Here is a 14,040-nt window from a genome sequence, read left to right as displayed (position 1 = left end):
GGGGAATGGGGTTAGCAACTCTATAGCAAATGCCAAGAAAACATGACTCTAGGGATGCCTGGGGCAACCCGACAGATGCAGCTATGGGAAAATCTTCTGCCTACTGTGCATACCTGACTGGAGTGAACATAAACTACAAATTTGAAAGAATAACACTTACGAGGTGAGCAATTGTTTTTCCCCAAAAGCAAGTATTCCTCAAACTCCATTGGTTCCCAAAATGGAGCCAACAGTAGAATAACATCCCCATATTATTTGTGGTTGGTGTATCTTAAATTACTAATAAATATTAAACAAATACAAATGGAAAATGTTGCCTGGCGCATAATATTCTGTATTAAAGCGGGAGGTGAGGGATACTTGCTGACCAACTACAAGGAGCTCATGGTCCCACCCATTAATAGCCAGTAAATGTCCCACAATAAGATAATTGCTGTTATAAGCTGTAAGTGAGGACCACTCAGAGAAGATTTTGGGGAAACAGTGTTTTAGCTGGATGTCATCTCCCCAGAGGACAAAGGTACTGCACTACTCAATCATTTTATGTGACTTATCTTGATATTTGTAGCTGGTTTTATCTTCAGGTTTTCATTTTTGCTACTCAAGTTATGTTATATCACAGCTTTAGTGTTGTTCTTTGTAACTGATAAAACTAAGGAATATGGGGGCCAGCACAGGCCACTGGATGGCTTTGGAGAATGAGTAAAGAGCCCTGTAGCTTTCATCATTGCAAGCTATGACTCTAAACCAGCACAGTTTGTAGTAACTGGAATCATCCAAAATCTGGTGTCAGATGAGGTAATAGGTTCAATCTTCTTTCTTGTGGAAGCCACACTGAAAAAAATCACCATCACAGAGATGCCCAATGCCACAGGGACATGGAAATTGAACTGTCCTCCCTCACACACCTTGAAAAAGTATTACCCCCAGATCAGAATTGAGGCTGGGCACTATAACACATCTTCTACTGTAGTGTCCATTGGTAGAGTTGTGCTTGATAAATAAACAATTTCAGCCTCCAAACTTGTTTTGTCATCAATTTTGCTCTCCAAGGGCATCAAACTGGTAGCTCGCAAGAACACTAAAAATGTTAAAAGTTAAAAATCAACCAACAATTAACATTTCCTACCAGGAATAATTAGGTAGTGTTACAGCCTCAATTTTCTGAGTGCTAAGTTATCAGTTATGTGTGCTGGTATGCTTTCTTTAAATAAATACTTCACACATTAGCAGCTGCTGATGGAAGGAATTTTTTAAGTATTTAAGAGGTAGGCAAACATCATTTTATTGACACAGTTAAGTCTGTTACGTTCTTATGGGGATGTAGAAAGTATGTTCAGTGAAAGCCACTCTACGCATACTCTAGTGGTAATGAAAAATATTGTCTACTTAAAATCATTAACAGAAGCAAGAGGAGTGAGGTCATTTCTTTTATTGGACCAGTTTCTATTCGTGCAAAAACAAGCTTTGGAGCTACGCAGACATCTTTGGGAACCTAATCTCCTGGGACTAACATGACTTCAACATTCCAAATTAAGATAATAAATGAAAAGACTGAGCAAAAGTCACGTCACAGCAAGAATATTTCTTTTCAAGTTGTCCTTTTGGTACAAAAATTGCTTTATAAATTGTTTAGTCCTAGTACTACTACTATATTTTTCAAAGTAGTAGTGGCTAGGGCCCATATGCTAAGCACTGTGCAAAGGGAAGAAAGACTCCCTGCCCCGAAGAACTGCAAAGATGATACCTGTTTATGAAGGAATGGTATCTAAAGAGCTATGATAGAAATATAAGGTCCATTTTACAGATGGACAACAGAAAGATTAAGTGATATACCCAACATGATGGGGCATTTGATATAGAGTTGGGGATTGAATCCAGAGCTCTAGAATCCCATTTTCCTGCCTTAACTAAGGGACTACGTTTATCTTCATGTTTTTCCTAACAATTTTTTGGTAAGTGAGAAATGGCTTGTTTTGCACAGTGATTAATCATTCCTTACCTAAACTCCTTGAAAATACTAGGTATTTTTTCTAATAGAGATTTAATTTTTAACTCTTTTGAAAGCTTTTAATATTGTATTTACTGTCATGTTCCTAGTTTTCAGCCATTGGTGTTAGTGTTATAATTTTCATTTCTTTCATTTTTTCTCTTTCTCCTCTTCAGGATGAAAGGTGTTTAAGATAGGGCAACAGGAATGGCTGGAGTGTCCAGCTGTTAAAATGTTTCATAAGTTTGATCTCATGGTATGACCGATCACATAACACACAGGGTTTTGCTAACAGGTGCCAGATGAACTTGCCTGCTTCTGCCATGTCCTGGTGAACAAAGTGATAATTCAACTCCTCACATTTTTTTAAAAAAAGTGCATCTTTAGCCAGGGTTTCCTGGTTGGATGATGCAGTCAAGCCAAGTTCCTACGCAGAGGCTTGTCACAGCTCATCATTTTATATTGTTGCAATCTCTTTGACCTCTTCCCTATTAAAAGAAGTTCTTTGAAGTTGATAGCTTGGCCATGACTGCCATTGTCTGTGAAGGTGATGTTGCCCTTTGGTAGACACTACATCAGTATGAAGCTTGTGAGCCACTGCTAGGACGTTTCTTTGCATATTTCCTGGTGATGTTCAACCTCTATACTTCACTTGGGATCTCCTTTATTAGTATGTGCACTGGCAGCATATCCCTAATTTGTTTATTCCCATAAATTTTATATTAAAAGCTGGTATTGGCATTCTCAAAAAAAAAACGTGGGGGTGGGAGGGAGAAAAAGCTCTATTGATACAATTTTAAAAAATGTGAATACATGAAAATAGCATTTCAGCTTTTTTGGCAGATGGAAAGGAAGAAGCAATTAAAGATTTACTAAACTATACCATACCTGACATCTGTGTCTTCCCGCTTTCAAACAATAAAGCTGTCATATATTGTGGTTAGCCTTTTTTTCAGATTCACATCATCAGCATCACAGCATTCTTCAAAACCAGTTTTCCCACATTTTTAGTTTACCCACAGATATCGTCCATTAGACAGAAAGAAATTATGCTTAAAAATAGAATATTATCACATTACACAGTGGCATAATGAATACTCCCAGTGAGGCATAAAGTTGTGCCTTCAACTTAACCTTTAGCATTTCATAATTTTTCAAACCTCAACTGTATATCCTTAACATAGAATTTAATAATGCTTAGACATGGCTCTTTTATGGGGCAAGTACAGAAGCCATTTTGCTGTATAGCTTTGAAGGCATGCTTCAAGCTGTGCTTTTTTGGTGGAAATTTTCAACAAAAAAGAAAGTTAATTCTGGTGTGAAAACTCAACAGAATTGTTCTATTCAGAAATGTTACCATGGTGCCTTAAGGGAGGTTGTAGTTCAGATGCCTTGTGGCCCATTCGATGCGCTTAATGCCTAAGCCAGACTACGTTTCCCCAGTACACCACAGCCTCATCACTTTTGAGCTACTGTAGAGAATGAAGAGAGTCCCGGAGCAAGTGGGGATCTGTGGAGATGTACACTGGCTGAGGCACCCAGACTATAGTGGAGAAGAGGTACGATGCATCGTGACGTTTGGGGATATTTGGTTCTTTTGACATCATTTTCACAGAAAGTGGACATTTAAAAATAGTGTACAGTTGAAAACCCTATTTTCTTTAAAACAGTTTTCATGCAAAACTTTTGCCCAGCCCTACGTAGAAAGTCTAAGGCTAATGTTATCAGTTGTATTTTGTTAAAATTTCCCACTATACATTTTCCAGCTCTTATTTTTCCAGATCCTCATGAATTGGATTTCCAAGGCTTGGCCCCACTAGACAATACAAGCAGTAAGGAGACACCTAGTAATTCGCTGGGGCTTGGATCAGGTTCTAGGCATGTAAATCAGAAACAAATGCCTTTCCTCAACAAATAATTGACTTTAACACAGAGGCAAAAGTTTCAGGAAATTCAGTGGAAATTTTATCCCCACCAAGGTGAATGTTTCAGGAAGAAACAAGCACCCATATGAAGGAGGTATAGAAACTGCTTTCTCAGTGCTGGGCCTCCTAAGGCCCTTGTGACTTCAACAGCAATTACAGTCACTCAGCTCCTTGCAAGGCGGAGCCTATGATGTGCACTAATAGTGAAACTGTGTTTGTGCCTGTAAATCTGTTGCCTGAATCAGCAGCTAGTAAATAAACAGTACTTACAGTATTCTGCATGAGAGTAAAAAGAGGAAGAAACTTAACCAATTGTTCTATTTCAGCGCAACATTTCAGGGTATCTTAAATGTGACCGTTAAAAAAATTCACATGAAGGGCAGAAGAGTGAGGATTTCCAGCATGAGAGGTGTGCTAAGCTTCTTCAGAGGAATTTTCATCCATTGCTGCGAGTCTGTTCTGTTACCACCTTTCCAGAATACTTTGCTTACAAACATACCCTTCTTAGTGATCAGCCACATACTTCATCAACTTCTAATGCCATACACTGTAAAGCTCGTGTGTGTGTGTGTGTGTGTGTGTGTACACACACGGCAAAGTGAAAACACAGAGGGAAACTGTGTCCTTGTCCCACCGTGCCCTTGAACTCATTTGCAATCTTCTCTCAGTTTGAGGTTGATCTCTACCAAGGATTTATATAGGGGTCCTGAAATAGTTCAGGCATCCAACCCTGCCTGGAAGAAATTTCCTAGTGGATCAGCTGCCTTTGGAAAGAGTTCCTTCTTTCTTTCTTTCCAAAGGCAGTCAAGGCTGTGCTCCTTGAAGTGGGCCACTGCCTTCTGGAGAATGTGGCACCTCTGAGGTCAGTTGGTGGCTTGTTCATCCTTGCTTGTGATGTCCACATCAGTTTCCTTGATATACATGCACAGTGTGTGTTTGTAGCATTTCCTCTGACTGCTGCAGGATCTCTGCCCACAGATGATCTGAGAGTAGAGAGCTTGTTCTGGCAAGCGAGGGAGTCTGGCGTCAACACAAAATGTGCAGCAATCTTCCCAACTGATGCAAAGGATTTTCCAGAGGTACAGTCATTGGTACGTCTCCTGACTCTTGAGGGGCTGTTCACTATACCAGTGCTGCCTTGGGAAATGTGTTTTCATGGATTGTGACCAGAGGCGACTAGTGTGCAGATTCCCAGGGAGGGGGCAGGGCACTGACTCCTGTACTACCCTCTCCTGCCTTTCCCATGCTCAATTCCCTCCGATCCCATCTCTGCCCTCACTCATCTCTTTGTGCAGAGGCTCCATACCACTTACGGTGAGTGTAGGGGCAATGCCTCCCTCCCCCAGAGCAGCACAACCAGAGAATAGCCTGAGCTAGGAAGCTGATGATGCATCAAGACTTCAGTAGGCTCAAAAAAGGGTTGGGGTAGAGATAACGAGATCACCTGCAGGGACATTAACTAGCATTTTACCCCACATGTGGGTTATTTACCACATGAGCCAAGCACTAAGTGAGAGGTTTAGAAAGGTTTTTTCTCCATAAGTGCATATGATTTCCCGCTCCAGGGTTTCTAGCACCTTCCTCTGAGGCATGTGGAACTGGCAATTACGGGCAATGGGATGAGATGCAATGGTTGACTTCATATAACAATTCCAAAGTACCTCGTGACAGGTTTACCATCTCACCTGGCAGTTTCATTATAGCTCAAGTATTGACCAAACTGGGAAAGATGAGCTGAGCTGCTCTCTCTCTCTCCCCAGAGGCAGCTTCATCCACACAGGACTGGAGCCACAAGAGTGAAACTCATATGCTGTCGCCCTTGCTATATTTATGTATTTATGGGAGAGAAACAAATGGATGAGGTAACAGCTCTGTGTGGTTTAAAAACCTCTCTCTCACCAACAGAAGTCTGTCCAATAAAACACATTGCCTCATCCACTGTGTTTGCCTTCTGGTGACCTACCTTGTCTCTCTTGTATGTATAATGCAGACAGATCAGACTTTGCCTTCCAGGTTTGTCCAGCCAGCCCTTTTCACAAGCATTGAAATGTGAAAGTAAATTTAAGATTCCTGGAATTAGACAGAAGGGGAGTGGCCATAAATCGTAAGAAATCACTGTCATTTAAAGAGGAACACCAATGCATTTATGTCGCCACTCACCATGTTATTGTCATGTGCCTTCGGGTGTGGAGTTTGTGTGATTTCAGAGCCAAGCTGTGCCGTGCATGAAGTCCTTCCCTGGATTAGAATGCTCTGAGGAGAACCCAGGGGCTCATTTTCTACTCGCACCCGAGGCTGTTTGAAAGGGTAATTCATCTGTGCAGAAAGCAAACAACAGTGGCACAAGCAACGAGCACTGTTGGTGTGCATTTGATCTTTTGTAGGTGTAGAATAACCTATAAAGGCATGTTCCATCTGGTCATAGGCTATATTTAGGGAGAGCAACTTCCTTATTAGATCAGCTTAGAGTTGTTACGTTCCCCACCTCCACCTGTCCCGCTGCAGCATATATACCCACAAAGGCAGCACAGCTGAAGGCGTCTCACTGGTTTTATGGGATCTGTTGTTGATGAAGAGGAGAGGGGAGTCGCAGCGTGGTGGATGTGATGCCTATCTGGTGTCGTTTTCACAGCAGCAGAGGCAAAGGGCAGGAATTTGCTGGGCTCACCCAGGGGAGTTGCAGGAGGCACTGTGTGTGGTGGGCAGCAGGGCAAAGGGTGGTTTCAGGAAGTAGTGGAAGGAAGGGTCATCAGGAAATTGCTGGATGGAGCAGGAGGAAGGGAGTGACAGGAGGCAGTGGGACATAACAGGACAGTAGGAGGTTGCCAGAGTTAGTGGACAGAAAGGGACAGGCGGGTGCTTGAGACTGAAAAGAGAGGGGGATTGGGAAACTTCAGGGTAGGGCAGGAGGCAGTGAAAAGAAGGAAGAAAGCAGAAGACTGCAATAAGTAATCGAGAAAAAGAAATTATACAATAGGACAAGAGGGAAGAAGGGGTAAGGCAGGAGGCAGTGGGATGAACTTGAAAAGGGAGACAGTGAAGGCAGCACAACCAGCAAGAGGAGGAATCACAGTCTTGGTGACTAAATTTCTTCTAACGTGGGGGCGGGGAGAGGAAAGGGAGGGACAAGAAGAAAAAAAACCTTCATGTCAAGTCCCGAGGAAATGCTGTGGGAACTCAAGCCAGATTTTTTTTTTTTTGCATGTTTGTTTTCTCCCCTCATGTAGCTGAGAGGAAGGAAAGGGAGAAAGAGAAGTAGCTAACTCAAATGTGCCTCACTCTGTTGTGGCCGGGGCTGGGGGATTTGCTTTGGAGGATCTAATTTCTGGTCAGTGGCAGCAAAAGGAACAGCAAAGGCAGGCAGAGACAGATACACGGACATGTCCATCTCAGTAGGCTGTTGGCTGGTTCTCTGTCTTTTCTTCGCTGACAAGCAGGTAAGGCTCTCTTAAAGTATGTGTAAAATATTTGGGAGGTGAGCATATGAACTGTGTGCACAGAGGTTCGTTCTTCTCTCTGCGGTGTAAAGAGCCTAGTTATGCATGGGTCAGCTTTTCTAGCCACTGCTGCTGAGAGGAGGAGGAGGAGGACTAACCCCTGCCTTTTTCCTCAGCTTGGCTGTCTAGTTGTTTTGGTTTTGTTTTGTTTTTACTTGCCCTGCCTCACAAGCCTCCAGCTCCCCTGACCCCCGCCTTTAAAAACAAAGCCCCCAAACCCTAAATGAATCCAGAAGGTCCATTGGAAAACCGCCTGCTCCTGCCTAGTCCACAGTGTGAGAAAATATTTGCAGAGAGCTTGTGGAGGACTGTAATTTAAATGTAGCCAAAAACAAGGCAAACTCCACCCAGCTGAAGAGAGTTTACTCAAAAGAGGCTGTTAGCACTTGTCTTTGGTATTGCACAGAATCAAAATGGATGGATGTGGAACAAATCTGTAAGGTCAATCGGTAAATCTCACAACAGACTGCCGGTCCCCTATGGTGTCTTTCCTATCTAAGATACCTACATTGCCTTTATTATTACACTCTCTGAGGACCTCAGAAGCATCAATAGGTTTATCTTCCCAATAGCCCTGTGAAGTATGAATGAGTCCCTTTGACATACGGAGACATGAGACACAGAGAAATTAAATGAGCTGCCTAAGGTGACATACTGAGTTTGTCATATAGGAGTGACTAGATCCAGGCTTGCACCCCAACCAGGGGGCATCCTTTCTATTTCAGACAGAGATTATTCACTCTCTATGTGACAGACTCAGTGGGATTGAACCAGTGACCACACACACAACTCTTACCACAGCTTTCCCTAGCATTCAGTCTAACCAACTCTTAGGTGACCCTAGGGCTGGGTCTTCCATCTTTGCACTTAAGGAGACCATACCACAGCCAAGGAACCTTACAAATACTATAGACTGATCAGAATTTTTTTTCTCATTTGGTTTAAATGTTTATAAAGTCACTGTTATTCCTAGTTATACCTCTGTGCACCTGTCAAAATTAGAGCTTTCTTTTCTTTGTGTCAAGGCCTTTCAAATATTGGTAGTGTGGTATCATAATCCCAAACTTCCTTATCACTTAGGTAAAGCTGCAATTATGTACACATTTACTGTTTCCTCTGAAAGTATATTCCTGCCGCTCCATGATCAGTTTTGTTATTCTTATCTGAATGCCTTATTTGCCAATATTTTTACTTGTTATTTTAATATACTTGTCTTAGAATTGCAGTCTTACCCGGAGTTCTGATCTGGGACTGGGGTTTCTGCTGTGCAAGGCACTGAACAAACACAGAACAAAAATTATCCTTGGCTTGCAGTCTTATGATTGAATGCAGAAGAACAGGGGCTCACTGGTCTCTCAGCTGCTTCTGCATACATAGCCCAAAACTGCACTGACTGTTCTTTTTTGGAAAGCCATGTGCCTACCTTACACCTTTCAGAATTGCAAAGTTTCTTCCTGCACTTTTATGAGCTGACTATCTTTTGTTTCCTGGCTATCTTTTTAATCTCAAACTCATATTTGTATTGTTTTTCTGTCTTCATGAATGTTTAGAACATCTGCCAAGATGATATCATTTGCAGATCTCATTGATGATCAGTATAGTTCCTCTCCCAATCATTAGAAAGGGCATTTTTGTTTTTTCAATCAAGAGATTTAATTTTGGGGAAATTATTTCCTGTAGCCCGCTATCTATGTGTTACTTAGCTGGCCCTAGGAAATACATCTAGTTCAGGGTCCTATGAGGCAGGTCCCAACGAGCTCCACAACGCCAAAATGAACAGTTTGATTGTCCCCTCCCCCTGATTTATTCCTTCTACCACCATATTTTCAAGACACACAACAGTAAGAGGAGGATGCTTTGATATTTTTTCCTGCGCTTTCCCTTGTACTTAAACATATGCTTCATTCTAAGCATGCTGGTGGCTGCTTTGTTAGATAGTTCACAATCTTCCATGGTCAAGATGTTGAGTAGCAAAAAATCCAAAATTATGAGTCCCAGGAAAGGCTGTAGTGTGGGAAAGGTTAATGTTCTGTGCTGCTTATTTTGTGTGATCATTAATTGTTATAATCTCTCTACATTATTTGACATTTTCTGACATAAATAATTGACGACAATGGAAGTAGTTTGTCTACATATTAGTAAATTTTAACCAAAATCAGTGACACGCCTCTTAATTGGGAACAGTCCAGAGGGATGTTAATATTTCAAACTTTTATCATGCTTTCCCTGTGAAGATCACAAAACACTTGGAAACAAAAATTAAGATCTGGTCTACACTAGGGATCAAAGCTGATCTTAGATACGCAATTCTAGCCACACAATTAGTGTAGCTAGAATCAATGGATCAGGACCGACTTTGTTCCCTAGTGTAGATTGGGGATCTTCAGGCTCGTGCCAGTGTCTCTTATTACATGCAATACTTCACCCATGTGGCAAAATTGATCTCAAGAAGATCAATCGCAGCACATAGAAAACATGCCCCTGTAATTATAGGCATACCCTAAAACTTTAAGCCACTTGGAGATAAGCATCATCTTTATTTTGACAGGTAGGGAAACAGGCACAGAGAATATGTGATTTGCCCAAATTCACACCAAAATCCTGTGGCAGAACTGGCAATGAAACCCAGACCTCCTCTCTTCTACCCTTGTGGTTTAACCATGAGACAAGTTTTCCAAGACATTTGCCTTATGCTATGTCCGATTATACAGTATCTTGCCTCCTGACGCATGAACAGTGCAGTTTGTTTGTGGAATTTTATATAAAATTCATATTTTTTCTTTATTTGCTTCATACTTGTAATGTGCCTCATTCAGACAGGCAACAAAGACTATGGGAATATGTGTTTGTCAGTATCATACAAGTTAGTTGCCAGTCCTTCTTTCTGAGTGTCAATGAATTGGATTCTCCTTCCAAATCATACAGTAACTCCCTGCTTAACGTTATAATAAAATAAAATTAAGCTGCTTCAAGGCCTCAGCCTAAAATGTTGGATTCTTTGCCTTTCAAAGTACAGATCTATAGCACAGCCTATTTGGATTAAATTAATTGGTTGGTCAAAATGTACTTTCAGCAAAGAGAAATGGCAGGGAAATCAGATTTTAGCTGCTTGCAGGAGAGGGGGAATGTGACAAGTCTAAACCAACTCACCACAGGGTATCACATAAAGGAGATAATTGTGTGGCATATGAGGCTAAACCCCTCCTACCCCGACCCCATGAACATGAAGTATCATTGTCGGGTAGCCACAGTAAGTGAGAATGTTGTATGATTACTGCATTTTCCATCCACAATTTGAAATCCTCTAGAAATTTTCCATTAATATTAAGCTTCCACAGTGCCTCCCTCCCCTGTGCAGCCAAACATGCTTACTTTAAATTTAACAAGTTAATAAAAAGCAGAGCATTCTCAAAATTGTAATGTCATGAAAATATCCTAGATCTTGTAGCTGGGGAAGATTTTTTTCATTGTGTACTTTATTAGTCTGTCAGGGCGTAAAGCACAATTCAAACACAGTAATTCCAGCTGAGCCATAATATTGACCCCTTTGCTAGTATTGCACAGGTACTACACCTCCAATCATTCACTAGGTCAAAAGAGAAAATTCCCAGGATAGCTATGCAAAAACCAGTAGTCAATATAAAGAATTCACACTCTGAAGCCGGATGGATTGATTGAGTCAAAGTGATTTAGATCACCAATATGAGCATTATTTCAATCAGCAAGACAAAACCTTTGATTTAGATAAATTATGTTAATCTTGTTTTGCATTTACACTTTCTATTTTCCCTAAAGAAAGATTGTTTGGTAAACGTTCAAACATGTTGATTTGCAATTAAATAAAACCTTTACACTAAATTTGATGCTACCTTTTTCTTGGGTAACCCAGCAAGATATGCAGTATCAGTACGTATTTACTTAGGCAATCATATAGCTAAACTTATATGTTATGTTCTTGGTTTTTTCATTTTTTATTTTCTTAGGAAATGATGAATGGTATATTTCTTATTTATTAGATCCTTTTTTTTTATTTGTGGTTAGTCAGGTTCTATTTGGATGGAAATTCAAACAATTAAAAATTCACAAAAACAGTACATTTTAATTACACAACTGTAATTATTCTGGATACATAAGAAAAAATTATCAAAGTATGTTTTGCACTGATGATTTATTAAACAAAGAAAGTATTACTTCATTAATTGAACTTCAAGAATTGAACTAATTATTTTTGATCGCTGTGTTCATCAAGATTTTTAGAACTAGTAGAGTTCTTCCTCTTACAACCTTTCCCTAGATTTTATTATTAGATTGGAAGAAGAAAACAAACTTTCTTCTTTTCCAACTCCTAATGGTTGTTTATCTTTGAATGAAGTAGTTATAGAACAGAATTAGTTGAATAAAGTGAAACAAAGAAAATATTTTCTATGAGCTTGTAGAAAACGCAACTATCAGGATTAGCACATCAGCAAACTCTGGTTTCAGGTGCTTAGCTGGTGACTTCCGCTAGTTCAGTGGTCTGACTTTCCTTAAAACTTAGCAGCAAACACATACTGCTTAACATTACATCGTGTATTTCATTTATATTATTTATTGAACTGTAATTAGTTTAGGTCTAAACATAGGGTTGTTAATTTTACATTTAATTTCAATTTGTTGAACTAAACTTGCATTACACTACTTTATTTTATATTTATATTTAACAACTCCATTATTTTAGTTCATAGATTTTTATCCGCACTGATTTTCAAAGTAAAATGGCAGGAGGATAAAATATCTAAGTGTTACCACCTGAATAAATTATTTAAAGGCATCATATTGAGGTCAAATAATTACTGTTGTTAAGAATTAATTGTATTGTGGTAATACTAAGTCTCCTGGGAGCTGTATTACTATTGTATAATCCAGGTAATAGGGCTCAATCAAGGGATAATTGATAGAAGTTTAATGCTCGTGTTTGTGCAAATCAGACTTGATGATCTAATGGTCTCTTCTGGTGTTAAATTCTGACCAAAGTAGTCCCAGTCACAGTTTAATACTCCCTTTGTACTGATGAGGTGCTATACAACACAGAAGAAAAGATGGTCCTTGCCTCAGTGAATTTACAATCCAACTGTAAAACATGACACCAGATGGCTATAGACAGACAGGCACAGGAGCATAAGGAAACAATGAGATACTGGGCCATCTCATGCCATGTCTAGGATGAGTATTCTTTTTCTGTCTATACTGAACTGTGGCCAGACAGATGGTTCATAATTTTCCTTATATTTCTTGGAGATTACATTTTGTCTTTCACTGGATACCGCTGTTCACATGTGATTTTAATTATGCCCAGGGTGGCATTGGTTCCTTCGAAAGGTTAGTGCACAGAGTTAAAAAAGGAAGAGCACAGTGAGCGAAGCAAATATTTGTGTGTAATTCATACAGCATAAAACTAAAGAGCAGTTTAGATAAATTGCACTATGGACTTTGTCATACAATAAATCTGTTTACAGTAAGTTCTGGTACTCACCTTTTTATGACTTACCTATAGTCAATAGAAAGTACAAAGTTCAGGGACTCATACATTGTAGAACAAAGACATTCATGAGCCTTTCAACTGCTGGAAATTGCAGGGCTTGCTGTGGCAAAGAGCCCAGCAATGTGGTATAGTACACATTTCCTTCATGTCGCTTGTAGTCCTGTGACTTTCAACTGGGGGGGTCCTCGCATCTTGTGGGGTCCACAGATTATAGCTAACATTTCCAAAGATTTCCTCTATTCAAAAATGTGTAGGGTTCTGCAAATGAAAACAAGTTGAAAATCACGTGTCTGGGTTGTCTCCATTGCACCTGAGAAGGTTGCATGAAATGTCAAAGCAGAGGAATTCTAAGCTCCAATTTTCATTTAGTTCACTTTACCCCACATTTAGGTTCTATTTGTGACATATCTTTACTGAGGAACTCTTGAATGTACTTAGGGCCAGATAAGAGGAGTGAGGCAGAATTACACCCACAAAGGTGCTGGTCCATAATATCCTGATGTTGTGACCACTTTACCTGTATACTGCACCCTTTTCCTGTGTTTCTGCTGTCTCTGGCCGTGTCTACACTAGCCCCAAACTTCGAAATGGCCATGTAAATCGCCATTTCGAAGTTTACTAATGAAGCGCTGAAATGCATATTCAGTGCCTCATTAGCATGTGGGCGGCCGCAGCACTTCAAAATTGACGCGGCTCGCTGCCACGCGGCTCGTCCCAATGGGGCTCCTTTTCGAAAGGACCCTGCCTACTTCGAAGTCCCCTTATTCCCATCTGCTCATGGGAATAAGGGGACTTCGAAGTAGGCGGGGTCCTTTCGAAAAGGAGCCCCATCGGGACGAGCCGCGAGGCGCGTCAATTTCGAAGTGCTGCGGCCACCCGCATGCTAATGAAGCGCTGAATATGTATTTCAGCGCTTCATTAGTAAACTTCGAAATGGCCATTTGCATGGCAATTTTGAAGTCTGGGCTAGTGTAGACACGGCCTTTGTGTTTAGACAGTGCTTCAGACGTTTGGGTGAAACCAAAACCAAACAGAGATTATTACTTAACTTGCTCCCACCGAAATTAATGGAAGTTCTGCAGGTTCCAGGTCAGCAGTGTGTGAATT

The 14,040-nt window shown here is 40.5% G+C and overlaps 1 protein-coding gene across 2 annotated transcripts in view; it reads left to right on the top strand.

Annotated features, from left to right (window-relative positions):
• The first annotated feature begins 6,927 nt into the window (after positions 1-6,927).
• TNFRSF11A (TNF receptor superfamily member 11a) overlaps positions 6,928-14,040 on the top strand; it is a 49,988-nt gene continuing 42,875 nt past the window's right edge. For both annotated transcript variants that reach the window (XM_074985940.1, XM_074985939.1), the window contains exon 1: positions 6,928-7,352. In XM_074985940.1, coding sequence (XP_074842041.1) covers positions 7,296-7,352 — 57 coding nt within the window. In that variant the 5' untranslated portion in view covers positions 6,928-7,295. The remainder of the gene's footprint in view (positions 7,353-14,040) is intronic.

Source organism: Carettochelys insculpta, chromosome 2, assembly GCF_033958435.1.
Source record: "Carettochelys insculpta isolate YL-2023 chromosome 2, ASM3395843v1, whole genome shotgun sequence".
Taxonomy (NCBI): Eukaryota; Metazoa; Chordata; order Testudines; family Carettochelyidae; genus Carettochelys; species Carettochelys insculpta.
The sequence above is the reverse complement of the archived record's forward strand: the minus strand, read 5'-3'. Positions and strand labels throughout refer to the sequence as shown.